Source organism: Ursus arctos, unplaced genomic scaffold (assembly GCF_023065955.2).
Source record: "Ursus arctos isolate Adak ecotype North America unplaced genomic scaffold, UrsArc2.0 scaffold_2, whole genome shotgun sequence".
NCBI classification, from domain to species: Eukaryota; Metazoa; Chordata; class Mammalia; order Carnivora; family Ursidae; genus Ursus; species Ursus arctos.
Window position 1 is genome coordinate 40,489,152 of NW_026622874.1, and position 21,587 is coordinate 40,510,738.

At 52.2% G+C, this 21,587-nt stretch overlaps 1 protein-coding gene across 6 annotated transcripts in view; it reads left to right on the forward strand.

The window, feature by feature from the left end:
* The window catches only part of NFASC (neurofascin), a 95,667-nt gene that overhangs the window by 13,340 nt on the left and 60,740 nt on the right, over window positions 1-21,587 (forward strand). For 3 of the 6 annotated variants that reach the window (XM_057315330.1, XM_057315326.1, XM_057315329.1), the window contains exons 2-7: window positions 9,246-9,426; window positions 15,523-15,540; window positions 16,314-16,419; window positions 18,108-18,304; window positions 18,744-18,866; window positions 21,257-21,427. In XM_057315330.1, the coding sequence (XP_057171313.1) occupies window positions 9,246-9,426; window positions 15,523-15,540; window positions 16,314-16,419; window positions 18,108-18,304; window positions 18,744-18,866; window positions 21,257-21,427 (796 nt within the window). The remainder of the gene's footprint in view (window positions 1-9,245; window positions 9,427-15,522; window positions 15,541-16,313; window positions 16,420-18,107; window positions 18,305-18,743; window positions 18,867-21,256; window positions 21,428-21,587) is intronic. The other 3 variants (XM_057315325.1, XM_057315327.1, XM_057315328.1) reach the window with 1 other exon arrangement.

A 21,587-nucleotide genomic window follows, 5' to 3' on the forward strand; every position in this document is an offset into this window, starting at 1 on the left:
AAAGAGCTGGGATTTCAGGGTGATTCCCAGGTGTCTGGCTTGGGTGACTTGGGTGGGTGTCACCCACAAAGACAGAGAATAGAGATAGAGGGGCAGGACCCCAGTGGAGACACAGAGAACATCAGGCAGAAGTAGAGGATCTAGCAGTGTGATCAGTGCCACCATGGAGGTTGGCAGGGCCAGAGAGAAGAGGAGCTCTGGAGTGGTATTTCAAAGGCCAAGGAGGAAAACGTGAGGAGGGATGGATGGAGTGGTTAACAGTTGCTGATGCCTTCAAAATATCTAGCAAGATAAAGACTGGGAACTCTGGAGTCAGCCATCAGGAGGCCAACAGGAGGTCTAGAGAGAGAGATCCAGAGTTTGGTTGGAGGAGTGAAAGAAAACTCGGTAAGTAAAGGCAGAAGCCATAGCCCACTCTTTAAACAAAGAAACTTGCATGAGAAGAGATGGAGGTGGAAAAAATTCAGGTATATATAGGGGAGCTGTGGGATCCAACGAAGATTCTGGTTTTGTTATGAGAGAAACTTGGAGGTGTTTCTCTGCTGAGGCCTAGAGGTAGTTGAGAAGAGTTTGAAAATTGAGGGGCATACTAAGTGGATAGCTGATGGTCGAGGGCCGGACTCTGTGGAAGGGAGGGGCTAGGTCCAGCAGAGGCAGGCAGGAGGAGGAAGGGACACTTCTTACACAGAAAGTGGAGGCCATGGGAAGCTTATGCATTCAACCAGCATTCCAGGGGCATTTCTGATTGACAGCACAGTCAGTTGCTAGTGATAGAAAACTGGCTTCCAGCTGGCTTAAAAATTAAGGGGAATTTTTAATGTAAACATATATGCAATTTTAAAAATCCACAGTTAGGTCTTTCTTCAGGAAATGCTCCATCAGCGACACAAACCGTGGCATGAAGAATCATGTCTTCCTACATCTTCCCTCTGTCTCCTGCAGTGTTCGATTGTCCTCCCATGACACAGGGAGACACTCCTCCATTCCCACCCACCTGGGGTACCAGGGATTGTGGAGCAGTCCCGAGAAGCCCCCTGGGCCTGGAGAGCACCCCAGGCCTCAAGGCAAAAATGCTAGCACTGGGAAGCTGGACGGATGGGTTTCCAAGTCCGGCACTGCAGCCCCAGCCTGGTGTATTCTTCCTGGCCAGTGTGCCTGGCTCTTGTGCCCATGGGCTGTTGCTGTTGGGTGCGGGGCTTCTGCATTTGGAGAGTTAGACCACTGTGCCAGGATTTTCACTTCTTTGTTTTACTAATAGAATCCTTTCTTCAAATAAAACCTTAGGCAAAATCCAGTGTAAAAACAGAGACTCTGAGGCAGCCCTGGTGAGAGTGAAGTGTAGGGAGGCCTAAGCCCCACCTGCTCCTCCTCCCCCAGTTGCCCTCCCCCCTTGGAGAAGGTCCCCAGAGGCTGCAGAGCCTTCTAAAGGGTCTTCCTGCCTCCACTATTGCCCATCTACTTGCCACCCTCCACAGAGCAGCCAGAGTGGTCTTTGTGAACAAATCTCATCAGATACCCCACCACGTAGAACACTGCAGCAACGTCCTGACATGCTTAGAATAGAATTTAAATTCCCTGCTTTGGCCTTCAGAGCCCTCCGTGAGCATGCCTGCACATGACTTACTCCATTCTTCCCCATGTGCCCTCCAGACTCCAGCCACACTGCTTTCTGTCGGTTCCTTACACCTGCCCCTCTGCTTCCTGCCACAGGGTCTTTGCACAAGCGGTTCCCACGTCCTGGGGTGTTTTTCTGACTCATCTTTACAAAGTTGGCTCCTCCTTGCCATTTAATCTTGGTCAGTTGTCGCCTTCTCACAGAGGTCTTCCTTGACCATTCACTTCCCTTTCCCACATCACCCTACTGTGGTTTCTTTTCTTTTCTTTTCTTTTCTTTTCTTTTCTTTTCTTTTCTTTTCTTTTCTATTAATAGACTTTATTTTTTAGAGCACTTGTAGATTCATAGCAAAATTAAGTGGAAGGTACAGAGATTTCCCATATACCCCTGGCCCCACACACGCACAGCCTCCCCCACCCTCACCTTCCCCACCAGAGGGGGCACGTGTTACAGCTGATGAACCTACCCTGACACGTCATCACCCACAGTGCACGGTTGACATGAGGGCTCACTCCGGTGTTGTCCATTCTGTGGGTCTGGACAAATGTGTAACGACACGGGTCCATCATTACAGTCTTGTACAGAGTTTCACTGCCCTAAAAATCCTCTTTGTTCTACATGTTCATCACTTCCTCCCCCCCCCCCCGCATCAACCTCTGGCAACCTCTAATCTTTTTACTGTCTCCATAGTTTTGCCTTTTCCAGAATGTTCCTCAGCTGGAATCCTACAGTACATGGGCTCTTCAGACTGGCTTCTTTCACTTAGTGATAGGCATTTAAGTTTCCTCCGTGTCTTTCCATGGCTGGATAGCTCATCTCTCTCTAGTGCTGAATAATAATCCATTGTGTGGATGCACCCCAGTCTGTGTATCCATTCACCCGCTGAAAGACGGAGGACATCTCGGTCACTCCCACGTTGTGGCGATTACGGATGAGGCTGCTCTCGACACCCGTGTGCGGGTCGGATTGTGTTCTCTCCATTGTGCTTATTGCTACCCGATTTGTTTTCGTTCAGCATTTATTTCCGTCTGCCCCACTGGGAAGAAGTCTCCACGAGAGCAGAGAAACCTTGTCTCTTAAACTCATGTATATTCTCTAAAGCGGTCCCTGCTGCCAGGACTGTGACATGAATGAATGGCCCGCAGCCTGCTGCCCACAAGCCCCAGGTGGGCTCTGCTCGCGGAGCCATGTTCCAGCACTGCCGGTCTTTCCTCCCATCATCACAGATGTGTTGTGACCACTGGCGCAGCCCGCCCAAAGCGGGGCTGTGGAAATGCGGGGGGCTCCCCATGATGACAGCTTGCTGGAGCCGTGGGCCTCTCCTGCGTCTGCCAGGGACAGCTTGTGGTACCAACGCCGGGGGCCCCCCGGTCTGGGGAAAGAAAACAAACCGGGATCCAGAGAGAAAGAAAAATAGGAAAGCAGGTCGATTCAGGGTGGCTAATTATTTTTCCTTGCTGCCGTTACCAGTAACCTCATGTATGTAACCAGCGTGCTTCCTTCATCCCTGTGGGCTCGAAGCCTGATCAGTGGCAGCCGCTAATATTTACCGAGCTTTACTTTGCCACATACTTTATACAGGAATTGTGTGTTAAGTCATCCCAGAAGCCCCCTGGAATATGATTGTGTGCATTTTGCCGATGAGAGATACAAAGCTCCGAAGGTTCAGTACTTGCCCATGACCCCCACCTTGTAAGTGGGGGGCAGCTTCAAACCCAGGCAGTCCATGCTCTTGAACTCGACCAAGGGAGGCCATCACGTCCAGCAGTCCCCACTGATGGCTGACCATCACCCAACTTGCGTACCCATCCTGGCCCCCGTCTGAGACATTTTGAGTCCGAATCTCCCACAAGGCCTGCAAATTTAAAGTTTAGGAAACTTGAAAGCTGCATTTTGGGAAGTTGCATAAGTGAATGAGGCATCCCTGTGTACGGTAATAGAGGTTCTAAGGGCATTCGAATTCAGAAAGTGTTTTTTTGAATCTGCAGGCCCAGTTTGGCGCCTGTTTAGAAGTTTGAGGGTCCAGGGATGTGTGTCTAAGTAGCTCCCAGGAGATGCTGAGAAGCATCCGATTTCGTTCCTGTGTGGGTACATGGTCATCACAGCACCTGACCAAATGCTGTTTGCATTCTTTATGAAACGGGGAGCTCAGTACTTCACATGGCAGAACATTTCATGTGTGAGTGACTCTGTTCTCTCTCTCTTTTTTCTCTTTTCACTCAGGGGTTGCAGGGTGGGTGGGGGGGAGAACTTCAGATATACAAGACTTGAATTCATCCTCTCCCCCCGTTCATAGTACACCATCAGTCCACAAGATTATCTCCTTCGGTTTTATTTATTTTTGTTCTGTTCCTCACTCTCTCCCCTGTAATCACCCCCCCCCCACTTAATGTACTTTACATCCCTCTAATCTGTCTCTTACCTGTTTGATTTGATCTAAATCAAACACATACTGGTAGTGTCTTCAGGTAGACTATTTATTATCATGGGTGTTATTGTAGGATGGCTGTATTTTTTAAATTTTTTTATTTTTATGTTCAATTAGCCAGGATATAGTACATCACTAGCTTTTGATGTAGTGTTCAGTGATCCATTAGTGGTGTGTAACACCCAGTGCTCATCACCCCACGTGCCCCCTTCATACCTATCACCTGGTTGCCCCATCCCCCACCCCCTCCCTTCTGTAACCCTCAGTTTGTTTCCCAGAGTCCAAACTCTCATGGTTTGTCTCCCTCTCTGATTTCTTCCCGTTCAGTGTTCTCTCCCTTCCCCTGTGGTCCTCCGCTCTAGCCCTTATGTACCACATACGAGCGAAACCATATGATAATTGTCTTTCTTTGCTTGACTTATTTCACTTAGCACAGCCACATGCAGAAGAATGAAACTGGACCATTCTCTTACACTATACACAAAGATAAACTCAAAATGGATGAAAGACCTAAATGTGAGACAGGAATCCATCAAAATCCTAGAGGAGAACCCAGGCAGGAACCTCCTCGACCTTGGCCACAGCAACCTCTTTCAAGACACGTCTGTAAAGGCAAGGGAAACAAAAGCAAAAATGAACTTTGGGACTTCATCGAGGATGGCTATATAGATTAGATTATTCTTCCTTGCATCTCAGAGAAGCAGATGCCTCTCTGGAACTTTCTCCCCTTTGGTTCTAGTTTTGCCCTAATGGAGCTAACCAGAAAAATTCCATACCCTCTCCCACCATTCCAAGACAGTCATCATGGCCCCTCTTCTGCAGCCCCCATCTGCCCTCTCATGCGATATGGGATTTTCCTTATTCCTCCCCAGGATGCTCCGTAGTTACATGGCATTCCCCTTGAAGGGTCCCGACCACTCCACCCAGTCCCCGCACCCACCTCTGGATGCTGTACTTCTCTACTCCTAGCATTGGAGGAACCTGAGATAGTATATGACTGGGCCATGCAGCACGAGAGTGTAAGAAGTAAGATTTGATTAGAAGTGTGCATTTATTGCCTTCGGTTAGACATCCCTGCCCTTGACCTTTTCTTCCTGGTTATCAGGATAGGGGAACTGTAAGCCTCGGTGGTGTGGGGGTACCTGCAGGCGGAGCATCTCCCTCCTCACTCTGCATTGAGTTCTTTGAGCATGGCGCTAGAACCCCCATGCCCAGACACCAGTTGAGACTCCCCTTCCTTAGATGTGGGTGGTAAGTCCTTCAGAATGTACTAGAAGGATTGCAAGGCACATACCTGTCTTCCAGGCTCAGTGGACCGGGCTCAGGGAACTGAGGAATAACCCACCCTCCTCATCCTCTGCTGTTTTATTCTTATGAGCACATCATAGACACCAGTGCTTACTTTCTTTGTTATTGAGGTAAAATTGACATAAAGTTAACCATCGTATAGTGAGAAATTCCCTGACATTCAATGCATTCACAGTGTGTGTAACCATCCCCTCAATCAACTATTGCTTATTATACTCCAGTGGAATCCCTCTCCCACCCCAACATTATCATCACCCCAAAAGGAAACCCCATACCCGTTAAGCCGTTGCTCCCCATTCCCCCTTCCCCTCTGCCTCTGGAAAGCACCACTCTGTGTTCTGTCCATATGGATTGACCTATTTTGGATCTTGAACATAAATGAAATCATCCTATATGTGACCCTTTGTGTCTTGCTTCTCTCATTGAGTGTAGCCTTCTCGGTCTTCATCCATATCACAGCACGTGTCAGTACTTCATTATCTTCTAGGGCCAAATAATATTTCACAGAACATGCAGACTGCCGTATTGCTTGTTTATTCATCTCTTGATGGACATCTGGGCTGTTCCCACTTTCTGGCTGTGGCGAGTAGTGCTGCATGAACGTGTGTGCATGTGCTTGTATGAGTCCTGGTTTTTAATTCTCTGGGTGGTCATATATCTAGAAGTAGAAATATGGGGTCATAGATAGTTCTATGCTTAATTTTTTAAGGAAGCCTATATATTAATTTCTTTTTTAAAGTAGCAATTCTACTCTGGAACTTCCCTGCATAACGAGAGACAGGGGAAGTGGGTGAGGAGTCAGGAGATCTGGGTTCTTTTCCCGGCTTTGCCACTAACCAGCTGGGTGACCTTGAGCAAATCATGTCCCCTTTCTGAGCTCTTGTTTCCTCATTTGAAAAGTAAGGGCATTGCATAAAGCTAAATGATCTTTCAATTCTTTTCGTCTTTTAAGATTTTTGTCAGAAAAATTTGGTTCCAGAGAGAAGAGAGAGAGAGAATTGTCAAACCACTATACGTGATTATCTCTATGTGCATTCTCTGCCATGTTTTTAAATTGTGAGTTGAAAGCACCCCAAGTAATTGGGCTTTTCTTCCCCTGCCTGTGTGTTTCTAGTTAATGAATAGCTTCTGGCTTCCTATTTCCATCAAGATTCCCAGAACAAGATAGTCCTCTCTTGCCCATCACTTCCTACTGCTTAGCAGCTCCTGAGCAAAACATGGCCGTCATGAAGCCAAGACTGGCGCCATCCCATCCCCACCGTCCTCTCTGAAGGAACGCTGAGCCTCCCCCCATGCTGGTTCTCTCAGCACTCAGGTGTCAGCTGGATAACCTGAGTCTGGTCTTTGGAGATGGCGGATCCAAGGAGAGGAGTTGGCGGGTTCTTCCTGAGTCCATGTAAAGACCATCTTAGAAGGTTAGGAGGAAGAACCAAAGACGTCCTGTGATACCGTCCAGCCAGGAGATTTTTCTTCCTGGGGGATTTCTACTCTCCTGAGCATCTTCCGGCTGACTGATTCCCTGGCCCGAGTGCAGTGCCTAGGTAGGGAGGGAGTTTTTCCTCCACTAATTGGTAGCCTCCGCAGTATGCCATCCAGGTCCGAAGCATGTGTTCTCCTGAGCTGCCTGCTTGCTTTCTGGAGGAAGCATGAGGTTTTAAAAAAACAAGTGATCCAAGTAGTTTATTTCATTCGGTAAGCCATTTATTTGCTCATTTTTCATCCATCCATCCCATATTTTTGAGTGCCTGCTAGTGTTTTCAGCACCATGTTAAATTCTAGGAATAAACAAGATGAGGCAACTTCCCTATGGAGCCTTCCTTTTTAAATAGGGGATACAGACGAGTGGCTTTTGGAATGAATACAATGAATACAAAGAGACAAGTGCTAGGGCACCTGGGTAGCTCAGTTGGTTAAGCATCAGACTCTTGATTTCAGCTCAGGTCATGATATCAGAGTCCTGAGTTGGAGCCCCCCGTCAGGGTCCACGCTCATCAGGGAGTCTGCTTGAGATTCTCTCTCTCTCTCTTGCTCTCTGCCCCTCCCCACCCCCCTCTTGTGAGCTCTCTCTCTCTCCAAAATAAATAAATAAATAAGTCTTTAAAACAGAAGTGGCAAGTGACAATTGCTATAAAATGGGGAGGGGTGTACATGGTGTTGAGGAGTACAGACGAGGGACACACAAGTCATACTTGGCAAATCCTCATGACAGGGCAGATTCAAAGTGTGTTCTCGACAGAAGCTCATCGGTGCAGAAGTCACAGAGTAGGACGCATGAAGGGACCTGGCAGGTGACTGGCGTTGGCTGGAACACAGAACACGGAGGGAGGGTGATGAGAGGTGAGATTGCAGGGGGGCTGCGCTCAGGAGGACATCCGAGCCACGTCGCAGGCTTTAGCTCTCCGGCAGCTGTGAGCTCGTGAGTTTGACTGGGGAGTGGCATACTTGTATCTGCACTTTAGAGAAGGACAACTCTGGTGATGGTGGAGAATGAGTCAAAGGTAAGAGTAGAAGTGGGGAGAGCCCTCAGGAAACTCTTGCGGTCACTGTCATGAACAAAGGTGGAAGCAATGGGAAGGAAGGCAAGTGGTTGGAGTCCAGAAATACATGTGAGGCTGGGGGGCTGCTGTTCAGCCCAGCTTCCAGGAAAGAAACTGCTGCAGTCGGAATCTGAATCCTTTCCCTGGCCCCACGTCCCGGCCCAGGGAAGATGCCCCATCCTCCAGGTCTTCAGAAGGGTAACCTTGTCTCCCAGGAGCCAGCCCTGGAGCCTGCTCCTCTTGCCAACAGCCTCAGGCAGGATAGATGGGAGATGGTGGTGGGGTACAGGGAAGAGAAGAATTCTGGGGGAACCTCCTCCTGCCATCCTCTTTGACTCAGCCCCAGGGCGGAACAGCACACGGCACCCAGTTTGAAGACTCCACGTTTCAGACCCCATGGCAGTCTTCAAGCACCATATCTCAGTGCCTTCTCTTCTTTTCTCAAGTGTGGTTAACATACAGGGTTGTATTAGTTTCAGGTGTACAATATAGTGATTCAGCAATTCTAGACATTACTCCGTGTTCATGAGGATAAGTGTACTCTTAACCCTTTAATCTGTTTCACTCATCCCCCACCCACCTCCCATAGGCCATTCTCTCTCAGGAGGTGGGAAAAAGGGCTGTCTCTTAAAGACTCATTCCAGGCCCCTTGGACAGTCATTTTTAATCAAACATGATTTGTTGTGCTTGAGAATGTGAACATTGGGCTGTCACGGTATCGCTGATTCTACCAACCCACTGGAATCCCCTTCTTCTGGGTCATAGCCTCAGCATTGCCGTTATCTCCAAAGGGACAGTATCAGGGACTGCTGTACCTTTGCGGCACAAAATATCTTCAAAAATCCATTTTTTTAAAAAAAAAAGTCCTTTGAGCAACCAGCTTTCACCCGTCTAACGCCACATGACACATAGGGTTCAGAGAAGCTATGATATTGGTGTTTCTTACTGGCCCAGTGCATGGCATCCTCTAGGTGCTGGACCAGTGGGACAGTGTTTTCATGACTCTTCCGTGCAGAGTTGCCCCTCCTTCTAGAACAGTGGTTCTCAGCTGGGAGTGGTTTTGTCCTCCAGGGGACTGTTGGCAATGTCCAGAGACATTTTTGACTGGGGGCAGGAATGGGCTCTTCTGGCATCTAGTGGATAGAGGCCAGGGGTGCTGCTAAGCACCCTGCAACACCCAAGGTCATTGCTCATACAAAGAACTGTGGGTCCGAAATGTCAATAGCACAAGGTTAAGAAACCCTATTTAAGAACATCAGCCTTGAGCAAACCCTTGAGTTCTTTAGGCCCTGTAGGATTCCTAGAACAAACTGCAAGTTCTAGAAGAACTCACTTGGCATTGTATTTCTTTCCACAGCTGAGCTCTGTCCAGGAGGCCCAGTTGGAGCGGCTGGAGGCAGCAAGACCCCGCAGGCCGGGGAGCAGGGAGCGGGGCCCCATGCTGAGGATGGCCAGGCAGCAGCCGCCGCCCTGGGTCCACGCAGCCGTCCTGTTCTGCCTCCTCAGCCTCAGTGGGGCCATCGAGATTCCTATGGACCGTGAGTCCTGCTCCATCCTCTTCTTTGATTCTGCTGATTTGGGGCTGAGGAGTTGGAGGGGAGGGATGGTCAGGGGGGAGTTCAGACCAGCTTTTGGAAAGGCTGGAGCAGATTCTGGACGCAGAGCTGGGTTTCCCTTCCAAGAATGGAGGCAAGCAGGCTTGCATTTGGGAATGTGAGACGAGCTGTGTGGCACGATCTCTGAGGACTGTGGCTGAGCTGATGCTCGCACTGCCTGGAAACTGCTGCGTGGGACCGGAGGTGGCAGAGTTTGCAAGTCTGTGTGTCTGTCACTCAGGAGTTCTTCCCTCCACTCCCTTCCCATGGCCCTCTGCGGTCTTGACTTGCCCATCAGCGTGGAGCTTCCAAGGACCAACTGTAGTGGACAGTTTTTTGCCTTTCTAATATCTGAGCTGGACCCTTGGGCCGTCTTGGCTGGACTAAGTCAGGACGGGTGGCCTGGGGAGGGTTGGGAAGGGAATGATTTTGCAAAAGACTGGGGCTAGATGAAGCATGAAAATAGAGCCCCGTTATAATGCCACTGTGGGAAAACCAGGCGCTCATTCTTAATGTTTGCTTTCACCTCTTCCATGGCAAAGTTGGGAAGTAAGACCCGTGTCATTCTGTGTCCCACGGTGGGGGCGTTATTTGGCCATCAGAGTCATCAAGCAGGGGGCTTCAGATGCCGATCTAGCAGCCCCATCTCTAGCAGCCATATCTGTTGTTACGTTCAGAAGGGGCCTGTGGACTGGCAGCCCCACTCCTTGGCCCCATGTTTAGATGTGTCCTGCATTTGCCACAATTCTGGCCCTTCCATCAGAATGTCTTGGCATTCCAGTGCTCTGATGTGGGCATACTACCTCTGTCGCCTGTTCCCTGCTTCCAGAAATAGATGGGACCCACATGATGCCAAGCCTGACTTGGGTTTTGTCCAGGTGACAGATGTCTGGGGAGGTTTAGAAGAGTGATACAGCCTCCAAGGAGTGCCCACCGAGCTCTTCAAAGCCAGGCCCTGGGACCTGGAGTTAGCCCAGCTTGGAGAAGAGTTGCACATACTTCAGCCCCCTCCTGCCCAACCCTACCAATAATAGCTGCCCAGAGGAGTGGCCTCTTCTGGGTAAGAGAAGACCAGCAGAGACTACAAATTGGATCCAGAAGCAAGATGGGCCAGGTCCCTGCTGCCCTCCCAATAGCCCCAAGTGTGTGTGTGTGTGTGTGTGTGTGTGTGTGTGTGTGTGTGTGTGTACGCATGTGTATGTATGTGTGTGTGTATTCAGTTGGGGGGGTATCATGAAAGGAACTGTTCCCATGGAGACCAGCTGCACTGCTAACTCAAGGAAGAGTGTCTCATTAACAATCCCAGGCAGACAGTCTAATAAGGAGCACGATAAGGCCATGTCCCTGGAGAGGAGGGGGGTGCAGAAGAAATTGGGTTATCAAGGAAGTGGTGAAGGCTCATTTCTCTTCTGCTGCTTCTCCTCACTCATTCACCTGCCCCTTTGATCCCTGGGGTTAGTGGGGGAGGGGTTGCTCCAAGATGAACTTGTAAATAGATGGCTTTGACATCTATGTTAGCAATCTGGATTTCTAAAGACCTACTGGAGCAGTGGGCAGGTGACCCAGCAGTGGGGGTCTCCAAAGGACCGCGTGCGGGGCAGAGAGCTGCAGGTGCCCTCACCTCCCCAGCACTGTCTCCCCATCTCCTCAGTGTCTGTGAGGAGGGAGGGCCCTGGAGAGTCCCTGCTTCTGGAACTGTCTTCAAGGAAACGGAGACCCTTGCTTGCTCTGGGTCACACAGCAAACAGGTGCCGGATTCATGAATAGACCCCAGGTCTCTTGACCTCCCACCAGGTTGGCACTCGCCACATCTCACGCCCACCTCTGGTAATCCCGCCTTCTTTTAGTTCTTGGAACTCACCGGGGTAGCAGCTGCCGTGCGCCCGGCCGACAGCTCAGTGTTTCAGGAGCATCTCCTGTGATTCTCACAGCGAATCCTTTGCTGACAGTTTACAAAACTGAGGTGCCATTCTCTCCAGCGCCCAAGTGGCACGGCCAGCGCATGAACAGCCCGTCTCTGAACGAGGAGGGGAATCCTTTTGTGATACCATACCTGGTGCCCCGGCGGTGTCACAGCAGGAAACATGATGCCTTCCCGGAACAGGTGTATTTGAGGTAGCTGCAGGCACAGTGGCCTTAGCGACATCTCCAGAACGAGTCCGCTAAAGCTGAACGCAAGACAAGAGAAGGCCAGCCCTTCAGAGGGGACCCAGTGGCCCTGGGAAGAGGGCCTCTTCAGCCAGGTTTTCCTCTCCTGCTGGGCCAAGCATGACAGGCACCCCCCCCCCCAAGTTACCTAAGCCCATCCTTCCCGCTTACCCTGGGCTGAGGCCCAGTGGGGTGGGCTGGGGAAGATCACACATTCTTTTTCCTCCCCCCCAGAGTTACTGGGGTATTTATTGATATACAACCTATGTGAGCTTAAGGTGTCCAACCTGCTGATCTGCTGCACGTATGTATTGTGAGATGATTGCCACGTGGGTTAGTCTACCCGTCCACCCCTCCCATAATTACCTTGTGTGTAGCAGTAACTTGGAAGATCTACTCCCGAAACAACTCTCAAGTATATAATAGAGCATGTTAATTATATTTGCATGCTGTGCATTCGGCCCCCGGAACTTATCCATCTTATAGCTGGACCTTTATACCCCTTGACCAGCATCTCCCCACTTCCCCCCCCCCCCCCCGCCCCTGACAACCACCATTCCACTCTGTTTCCTTGAGTTTGACTTTTTTTAGACTTGACATAGAGTGAGAACATACCGGAGCTTTCTCTGACTTAACTTCACTTAGCACCATGTCCTCAAGGCCTATCCATGTTGTCACAAAAGGCCAGAGAGATACCTACTGCCCGTGTTCCCTGCCGCGTTGTTCACGATCACCCGGATGCGGGCCAAGTGAAGATCAAGCATTGGAAACATTCCCTGCGTGTTGCCTGGGAGCGGCTGAGGGGGCTCCGGCTGGAGGCTGCACTGTCGGGGGCGCCCTTCTGCTCTCCTGCCCCTTCAGGGGGCAGTATCTGTGCCTTGAAGACTCGGGCATTGCTTCTGCTCTGGGGAGTTTGGGCCCAGCAGGCTTCCTGGAACAGCCCCGGGCTGCAACACAATCCCTCATTGAAACGCTGGCCTCCAGCCCATGCTGCCCTGCCAACAGAGTCACACGCACCCACCTCCCCCCCGCACCCACCCCAAGGAGAACAACGTGACCTTTGAAGAAAGCAAAGGGTCGCCTCATCAACAAGAGTGGGTTTGCCAAAAAGTGAGTTTGCTGGCAGCTCGCCCCTCTGCCCCCCTCCCCACATCGAGGGACTTGGGCATTTTTCTCCTAGGAACCCACAGAGGAGACAATGGGGTGGGAGACACATTTCGTCCTCACTGTCATCCCAAATAGTGCTGCACGATGACCTCAACACACACACACACACACACACACACACACACACACACGTGCGCACACACACACACATTCACACACATTCCATCCTCCAGGGATGTGTGCCAGGGGCTGTAGATATCAGCCAGGGAAAGAGAAGAAGTGCAGGGATAAAGAAACCTTGCAGACGGGGCAGGCCTCTGCCTTACCCCCACAGAGCTCATTGGAAGATTTTCCCTCCACCGTTGAAGCCAAAAGAGCAAACTCATTTTCCACTTGACATCACCAGCAAGTTTTGTAGATGGAGAGAAGGGCAGGTGGTTTGGGGGTTGGGGGAGTGTTACAGGACTAGGTAGGTTTCTCTTGTTCCCACGCGGGCGGCCCTCACCATCATCTCCCTGTGCTGCCTTGTCTTCAGGGTTGGTTGTGTCTCTGAATTAAATTCCTTGGTGACACAATGGTGGTTGCAGATGTCGTGACCTCTTTAGGGAAGTAGACTCTTCAAGAGGGCCCTGGCCTGATTTCACTGTGGTGCTGGGGAGCATCTGGCCAGCTCTGAGAGTCTCCATTCCCCCATGACCTGCCCTCTTACTCACCTTTGTCCGGAATGTCAACGAGAAGAGCGTGCTGGGGCCCACCTGGCCAATCCACCTCTCTGGCCAAGGATAGATTTGTAAAAAGAGCTCTAGACCAGACTACAGGAGAGCTGGTCCGCATCCCAGTTCTACAGCAAATTTCCTATGTGCCCTTAACTGAGTGACTTCCCTTCTAAGAATCTGAGATTCCCTGGATAATGTCTAGGGCTCTTTCCATTGAGCCAGCACTTGATTTTTTTAAAAGAGAGGCTTAAAGGCCATGTGGGCAAAGCAGAGCCTCTGCCAGGGCAAGGACAGAGCCCTCCATGGTGTGTGGGGACCCGAGAAGAATCAACTGTGTCTTGAGATGAAGAAACCGCAGGCCTGGGCTGGTGGTCCAAAGAAATAGGTCAAGTGTCACCCCTGCTTCTCCTGAAAATGGCCTCTTCTCCCCACCTGCCCTCCATGCCCAGTTACACTGGCTTTCCAGAATTACCTTTCTCGGGCCCCTGACAGGAAAATCTTATATGGGTGAAGATGCCACTGTGGGGAGCTCCAGGGAGGATGTGTTCAGAAACCACAGATTTCTGCTTTTCCCTGGGACCATTCATTGCTTTTTTTTTTTTTCAAGGCTGCACCCAGGCAAACGGTAAAGCAGATAAAATGACTTTTCTGTGCCCCAGCAGGTCACACGAGCCTGGCCCACTTGAAAGAATTATTCTGAACCTTTTAGTGCGTCTTACTCAAGACTCACACTTACTGACAGCATGTGCATGGCAGGGACTCCTTCCTGCCACACTCCGCCTTTCCTCCCTGATGCCTGTCTTCTATCTCTGGACTCTACTGGAACCTCTTGGTCCTGCCTTAACTCTGCCTTCTCCACGCCGCCCCCTCCCTGGGCCCCTAAGCTCCTTTTCCACATCTCACTGTGGCTGATTCAGGAAGCTTCGAGGTCACCTGAGCTCACCCGCAGCCTCTGCTTTCCCCTGAAAAAGTCAGCCCACAACACCAACCCGTCCCTGACATCAGCGCCCGCGTAGAAGAAGCCTGGCATAGGGCTTCATGCTACAACCATCAAGAAAAGGCCTCTTACAAAGTTACAGAAACACATGTTCTCTTTTCTGCAAATTGTAAACCAAGGCCTTCTCCCCCAGAAAGTTCATTGCCATCGAAAGTCTTGCTGTCTGTAATGTGGTACCCGGCCCACCAGCATCAGCACCACCTGGCGGCTTGTCAGAAATGCAGGATCTGCTCAGTCGGAGCCTGCATTCTAACCAGACCAGCCCCCCAGGTGATTCATATATTTGTCACAGTTTGAGAAGCCCACCCTCAAATCTGCTCATACCTGTACACGGGCCATGCACGTCTCAGGTGAGGGCTGGGGGAGACTTGTGCTACCTGCTTCTTTATCTTTTCCGTTAAAAGCACAGAAAGGAGTGGTGGGCTCCGCTTCATCCCTGCAGGTGTTTGGAAGAGGGATTTCCGTAGCACAATGTACTTCTGCCACGAGCAGAGCCACAGTGATTCATCGGTCCCTAGAATTTTCCATAGGGTAGGCAAGAAGGTGCTTGCATGTGTGACAGAGGGGCAGGTGCAGTGGGAGGAGTGAGGCCTGGGCCCTTGGGGATTTGCTCTGGAGCCCTGGTTTAGATCTGCTGCCGCCCAGGCTTCTTAGACCCACATCAATGGCCAGGGAGCCCGCTTTCCTCAATGGCGTCTAGAGAGGATGGGCAGCGTCTTCAGAGCTGGCCTCTTTCAAGCAGCCTTGTCACTTTTGATATTTGGACTTCCGTGGTGACGTCATTTGGTCAGAGGCTGGCCTTTCTGCTCAGCTGTGTGCTTTGAGCTCCCTGTGAAGGTGTCACCTCTTCCACAAAGCCCTCCCTGGGACTGTCCCCACCTCTGTGTGGCTGTCCCTCTGAGCCCTGCAGCCAGGAGCAGAGAGCCCAGGCGCCGTGCCCTGCCCAGGCTGGCCTCAGCGTTCCCTCTGTAGGCTGGGGCGTCAGCAACCTGGGCGAGTAGCCCGACGCGATAACCTCTAACCGATGTCTTCTTTTCTCCCCTCACAATGCTAACCCACCGGAACTAACAGCAAGCATTCAGAATGAGCGTAAGTGCCCCGGGCGCCTCTCTGCACTTGTGCTTCTGGGAGGAAGGAGGGCCGCAAGGAGGGGTGGGAGAAGACCAAGTGAGGAGATACCGGTGGGGGGGATTAGCCACCTCTCCGCCCTGCCTTGACTTCTTGACACCGGAGGCCTGGTGGTGCGGCCGCTTGCCCCACGGGCAGGGAAGCCGCTCATCCAGAACAGCCTGTTGCCGGGAACGGCAGAGGCGCAGGTGGGTACGAGGGGCCGTTGCTCCCCGTGCTCCGGGGGCCGGCACAGGAGCACCACGGGGAACGTTGGAGGTGGGGGCCAAGAGTGAGAGGAGCTGGCTCTCTGGCATGCGGACGAGACCCTGGGGACTTGAGCCTCTGAGCTCCAGCATCACCAGAGTTTGGCCATCCATTGACCCTCAGGGCTCAGAACTCCTGGCCACAGGGTTCTGGAAAGCTAGCTGCTCTGCGTTCCTTGATTCGTTCAGTAAATGTGTCTCAAGAACTCTCGTGCACTAAGCACTGTACTAAGCGTTGGGATAGAAGAATGGGTAAAACAGAAGTTTCTCGTAGGGATTCCATGAGATCTTAAAGGGATTCTTCTTATGCTCAGTCCTTGCCATAACCCCCTTTCCTGCGTCCCCGTTGAAGGAGCTGGGTCCCTGGCATGGGGCACTGCCCACCCCCTGCTTGCCTGCTTGTCACGTGGCTCCTGAAGCTCTTCCTTTCAGCCACTCCCCCAGCCAGGGCCCCAAAGCCCTGACCACCCCCCGTTTGTGCTCTTGCAGTATCCCAGCCCCCAACAATCACCAAGCAGTCAGTGAAGGACCACATCGTGGATCCCCGCGATAACATCTTGATTGAGTGTGAAGCAAAGGGGAACCCTGCCCCCAGGTGAGTGCCCTGGCAGGTAAATCCAAGCCTCCCCAACCCCCCCCACCCCTGCAAAGAGGTACTGAAACCACGCCCTGGCCCCCGAGCACAGTTGAAGCAACTGAAAATTTTAAATTATCCAGCAGACACTTCTTGGATACCTACTAGGTGGAAAGTACAATTCAGAGAACTAAGAAATTTAGTTTCCTGATGAGGAGGCTGGGGTCCAGAAGTCTTAAGTGGCTTAAGGTCACACCATGAAGCCACGACTAGATACTAAGTTTTCTGACTGTTGGTGTCACACATTCTTTCCGCTGCCTTATGTCCCCAACATCCCCCCACCGCCCATGCCTAGCTTATCGGAAGTTCCTCTTGCTATCTAAGTTGAGTCTTTCATTCTGAGCGCATCTCGGCTTGTGAGCGCATCAGCATCAAATGAGGCGTCGGCAGACAGAGCTGAAGGCCTGTGGCGGGCAGGCTGAGCTAGGTGTTGCTGGCCACGCCGTCTCGTTAGAGCACCTCCCTGCCCTTCAGAGAGGGTCCCACGTCCTCATGAAGGGAAGTGAAGTGGGAGCACAGAGATAGGACGTACCTTTGCCAAGGTCACCCCGCTTGAAAGGGGGCAGAGCCTGGATTTAAACGCAGGCCTCTGATGGCACCCCGCCTGCCTGCCACCCCCTCCCAGGCCAGGTTTGTTTCTACCAAACAGAAGACACTGGAGATGTAGAGATGTTTCGCTCTTTGTCCCCCACCTTCAAAGCAGCCACAGCCTGCACCGTTCAGACCAGACATGACCGGACCCCATGCAGGGCGTCTGTTAGGAGCAACGAGGCAGGGCGGAACCTCGGGTGTATGGCAGCCTCCCTCTGCCCACCCCCCGCCCGGTTTGCATGAGCCCGAGAGCAAGCAGGGCCTCTCTCATCCAGGCTGGAAGAAGCAGGTCACCTGGGAGGGTCAGGCAGGGCATAGATGGCCTTCTGAAGTTTGGTCTTCCCACCATGGTTCCTCTGAAGGGACAGTGATTCCATGACGCTGAGCAGCCACGACTGCTCCGGCTTCTCCAAAGGTTCTGGCCTGGGCAGCTGCAGATGCATCCCCCACCCCCGGAAGCAAAAGGAGATTCTAACCTCTTCACCCCTGGGATCAGTGTTAGGAAGGCTGCTGGGTCTTTCCAAGCTGCCGCTCCTGGGCTATGGTGTGCGGCCACTGCTTTATACTCTGCACCCCCTGGGCGGGGGCACAGATAGCCTGAGCCAGAGCTAGCTGCCTAGTGTGCTTGGCTCGGTGAAATACGAATTTGGGTTTGCATTCCTAGTCGGAGGCTGGGATGCCCTGGGCGGAAGCCGCAGCTGACTCTGGATTTTATAAAACTCAAAGGCCCTGCCTGCTCCTGCAAAGAACATAATCCCCCAGTGGCTGCTTGGATGCCTCTCACTTGCAGCCGTGACTGCCTGCCTCGGCTGGGTGAAAGCACTAATGTCAGGAACCCGCCCCAGAGCTTCACCCGTGCCTGTGACCTGGGACTCTGCATTTTATCCCGCTTCCCAGCTAGTGCTGCCCCTTAGCCAGGGTGGGGACGCACTGGTATGGAGGTGTGGTTATGGAACTGGGCCAGGGACCATGGCCCTGAGGGTCTCGCCTGGAGCCCGGAGCCCAACCTGGTCCTCTCCGTTGTCCCTGCTTCTCCCCCCACCCCCCACTGTCCACAGCTTCCACTGGACTCGAAACAGCAAGTTCTTCAACATCGCCAAGGACCCCCGGGTGTCCATGAGGAGGCGGTCTGGGACCCTAGTGATCGACTTCCGCAGTGGGGGGCGGCCCGAGGACTATGAGGGGGAGTACCAGTGTTTCGCCCGCAACAAATTTGGCACGGCCCTGTCCAATAGGATCCGCCTGCAGGTGTCCAGTGAGTAGCGCGGTGGGACTGGCATGCCCTGCTCCTGGAGCCGGGGGGAGGGGAGGGGCGGGCATGGAGGGTCTTTCCAGAAGGGCCGCCCCTGCCCTTGGCCGATCGGTGCCTTGGTGCCCTGCATGTCCTGCTCACTGCTCTGCCTCTGAGCAGGGCGACACCTGGCCCTGCTCAAAAAGATTCCTTGGAAAGGAGGCTTCCAAGCCAGAGTCTTGAACTTCACCGGCACTCCGGGCACGGGAGGAGAGGAAGGAGAGAGAAGGCCTGTCTTCTCTTGCTGCACCTGGCCCAGACTCACGGACCGTCTCCGCCCGCTCCCTTGTTTTCCCCATTTGCCCTTCTGCTTTTCCTCCTTGTATGCCTGCCTCTAGCTGAGCTCCTGGCTCCTTGCCCTCCATCACCCCCGCTTCATGCTCTTCTGTCTGATTCTCCCCAGAGTCCCCCCTGTGGCCCAAGGAAAACCTAGACCCTGTCGTGGTTCAAGAGGGCGCTCCCCTGACGCTGCAGTGCAACCCCCCACCCGGACTTCCGTCCCCAGTCATCTTCTGGATGAGCAGCTGTGAGTCTTGGGGGCCTGGCGTTTGATTTCTACTTTCCTCTTAGGGAGTGGGGCGGGTGTGACAAATGGGAGGGGCTTGCCCAAGGCTGGAAGACCTTGACTTGTGAGAAGCAGGTGCAAGGGGGCCACACGACTGAAAACACATCGAGAGGCGGCTCAGGCCGTTTTCCTAGCCCAGCTGCTATTAGCTGTGTGATCTTGAGCAAGTTGCTTAACATCTCTGGTCCTCAGTTGGCTCCTCTGGAAAAAAAAAATAGGGCTAATACTTGTACTTATCTAATAGGATCATTGTGAGGATAAATGAGTTAATACATCCAAAGTACTGATAACAGAACCAGACACACAGTAAGTGCTGAGTAATATTGGTGATGAAGAACAGCACGAAGAAAGGAAAGAAGAGGAAGAGGAGAAACTGTCAATAAGCCAATTGACAATTTGGTCAGTTTGGATTTACTAAGTGCTGCCCTCCAAGGACAGAGAGGCCACAGGAATGAAACCTTTGATAAAGGAGCGACAGGGAGACGGGATGTTTGTAGCAGGGGCAAAGTATTGTCACTGAGAGCTTGTCCTGTTTCATTTTGGACTGAGTCATTTAACCACTCTGGATCTCAGTTTCTTCCCACGTTTTCAATCGGAGTAAGTGGGGGCGTGTTATAAAGGTGCCCAGAGCATTGCTAGCTATCTGTGTCTTCCTGGTTTCCCTCCCCCTCCTCTATACGTGCCCCCCTCCCCCTCGTCTATCCATCCATCGGTCAGTCTATAGATCTGCCTGCCTGCTTAGCATCCATCATCCTCCATCCCTGAGTTTTTACCAGCCTGTTTCCAAAAGAGGCAGGGTAGTGAGCTGTTTTGCAGAGAGAGTATGGCTTTGTGCTCACCCCTTGTCTCGCTCTTTGTCATCCCGGTGCATGTGCGTGGGGAAGGCTGCCTGGCCACAGGCTGGAGGGTTGGTGGGTTCACTAACCGTTCAGACTTTCTCGTCCCTTGAATCACACCTGTCACCACCTTATGTCAACGCTGCCTCCTGAGCAGATCTCATGACCCTCCTCTTTCCATCATTGCTGGCATCTCCCCAGTGCAGGCCACCACCAGCTTTTCCCTAGGTGGCAGTAATCATCTGTAACTGGCCTCCCGGTCTTTCTAAAAACATAAATCTGATCATTTCATTCATATGCTCCCCGCCCTTTACTGGCTCCTCCATCACCTCGGACAAGGTCCAGACTTCTTTCCCTTCCTGATCTAGTTCCCTCTGCCTCCCTGGCCTTTCTCCTACCCCCTGCCCCGGCTGTGTGTTCTTAACCTTTAGCACCCACTGTTCCTGCTGCTTGGAAACCTCCTAGGGCCCCTGTCTCTTCTGTCCGGTGTCATGGAGCCTCCAAGGCGGAGCTCAGGGCCCCCTGGCAGGGACTCTGTGCTCCTCCTCTCAGCTCATCCCCTTCTGATCCGGGCTTCCCACTCACCACATTGCGTAGCAGTGATTTCTTCATCTACCGCCTCTTTTGGCTGCAGGCTCCTTGAGGGCAGGAACTTGTCTTACTCATCACTCTTTCATCAATCCTGGGCACAGTGCCTGGCACACAGTAGGCCTGCAGGTAATCTTTGATAATAAGTTATTTGAAGAACTGATCAGCCCATCGTTGGAAAGTCAGCATCATTAACCTTGCGTTTAAAAACTGGTGACTTAATAAACAATTGTGGGGGATGGGAGGGAGTCAGCTATGAATGGTCAGCCTGACAAATACGCTTTGACGAACCCAGTAACCTGCAGACCTGATCATTTGAATTGACATCTGATGCTTCGAAAATCATAGATAATGTAGTCCACATCCTCAGCTGCTCCCATGATGTCATTAATTCTAAAAAGCACCATGTTCACCTTTTAATATCTCAAAAATTAGAAAGCTTCCTACAAAATCGATGGTGTGCATCATTGATCAGTACGTACCTTACAATTATAATTGGCAGGGCCTTTCTCTTTCCTGGTGGGAGTGAGGGCGTAAAAAAGAAAACAAGTGAATTTGACTCCTGGCTTGGGGAGCCTCTGAAGGATTGTGCTCCCTCCCTTCGGTTCGGGGCCCATCGGAGCTTTCGTGACGTGAATAGGAGCTAGAAAAGTCTGGTCACCGAGTGTGGGCGTGGGGGGCAGACGGTCCGAATCTAAATCCTCCTCTTCCCTCACTGCTTTTCAACCCAGGACACGTTAAATCCACTGCTTTCTTATCTGTAAAATGGGAATAACCTTCCCTCAGAGTTGAGAGGATGAGACGGAATCATATTGAGCTCCTGGCCCCACCCAGTGCTCTGCAGGTGCTCAGTCGCCAGACCGATCACGACGGTCACTCCTGTGACCGCGACCGCTAACCTCCGTCTGTACGTCTGCTTCCTTACAGCCATGGAGCCCATCACGCAAGACAAGCGCGTCTCTCAGGGCCATAACGGCGACCTGTATTTCTCCAACGTGATGCTCCAGGACACACAGACAGACTACAGCTGCAACGCGCGTTTCCACTTCACCCACACCATCCAGCAGAAGAACGCCTTCACCCTCAGGGTCCTCACCAGTAAGTGCGGGTCCCGGCCCGGGGCTGGGAGCCAGGGGCGGAAGCCCACGGCGCCCGAGGAGCCCCGGGTACCTGTGTCGGGGGCCCCCGAGGCTGACCCAGACATCCTTCCAGCTCACGGTGCCCGAGGAGCCCCGGGTACCTGTGTCGGGGGCAGCCT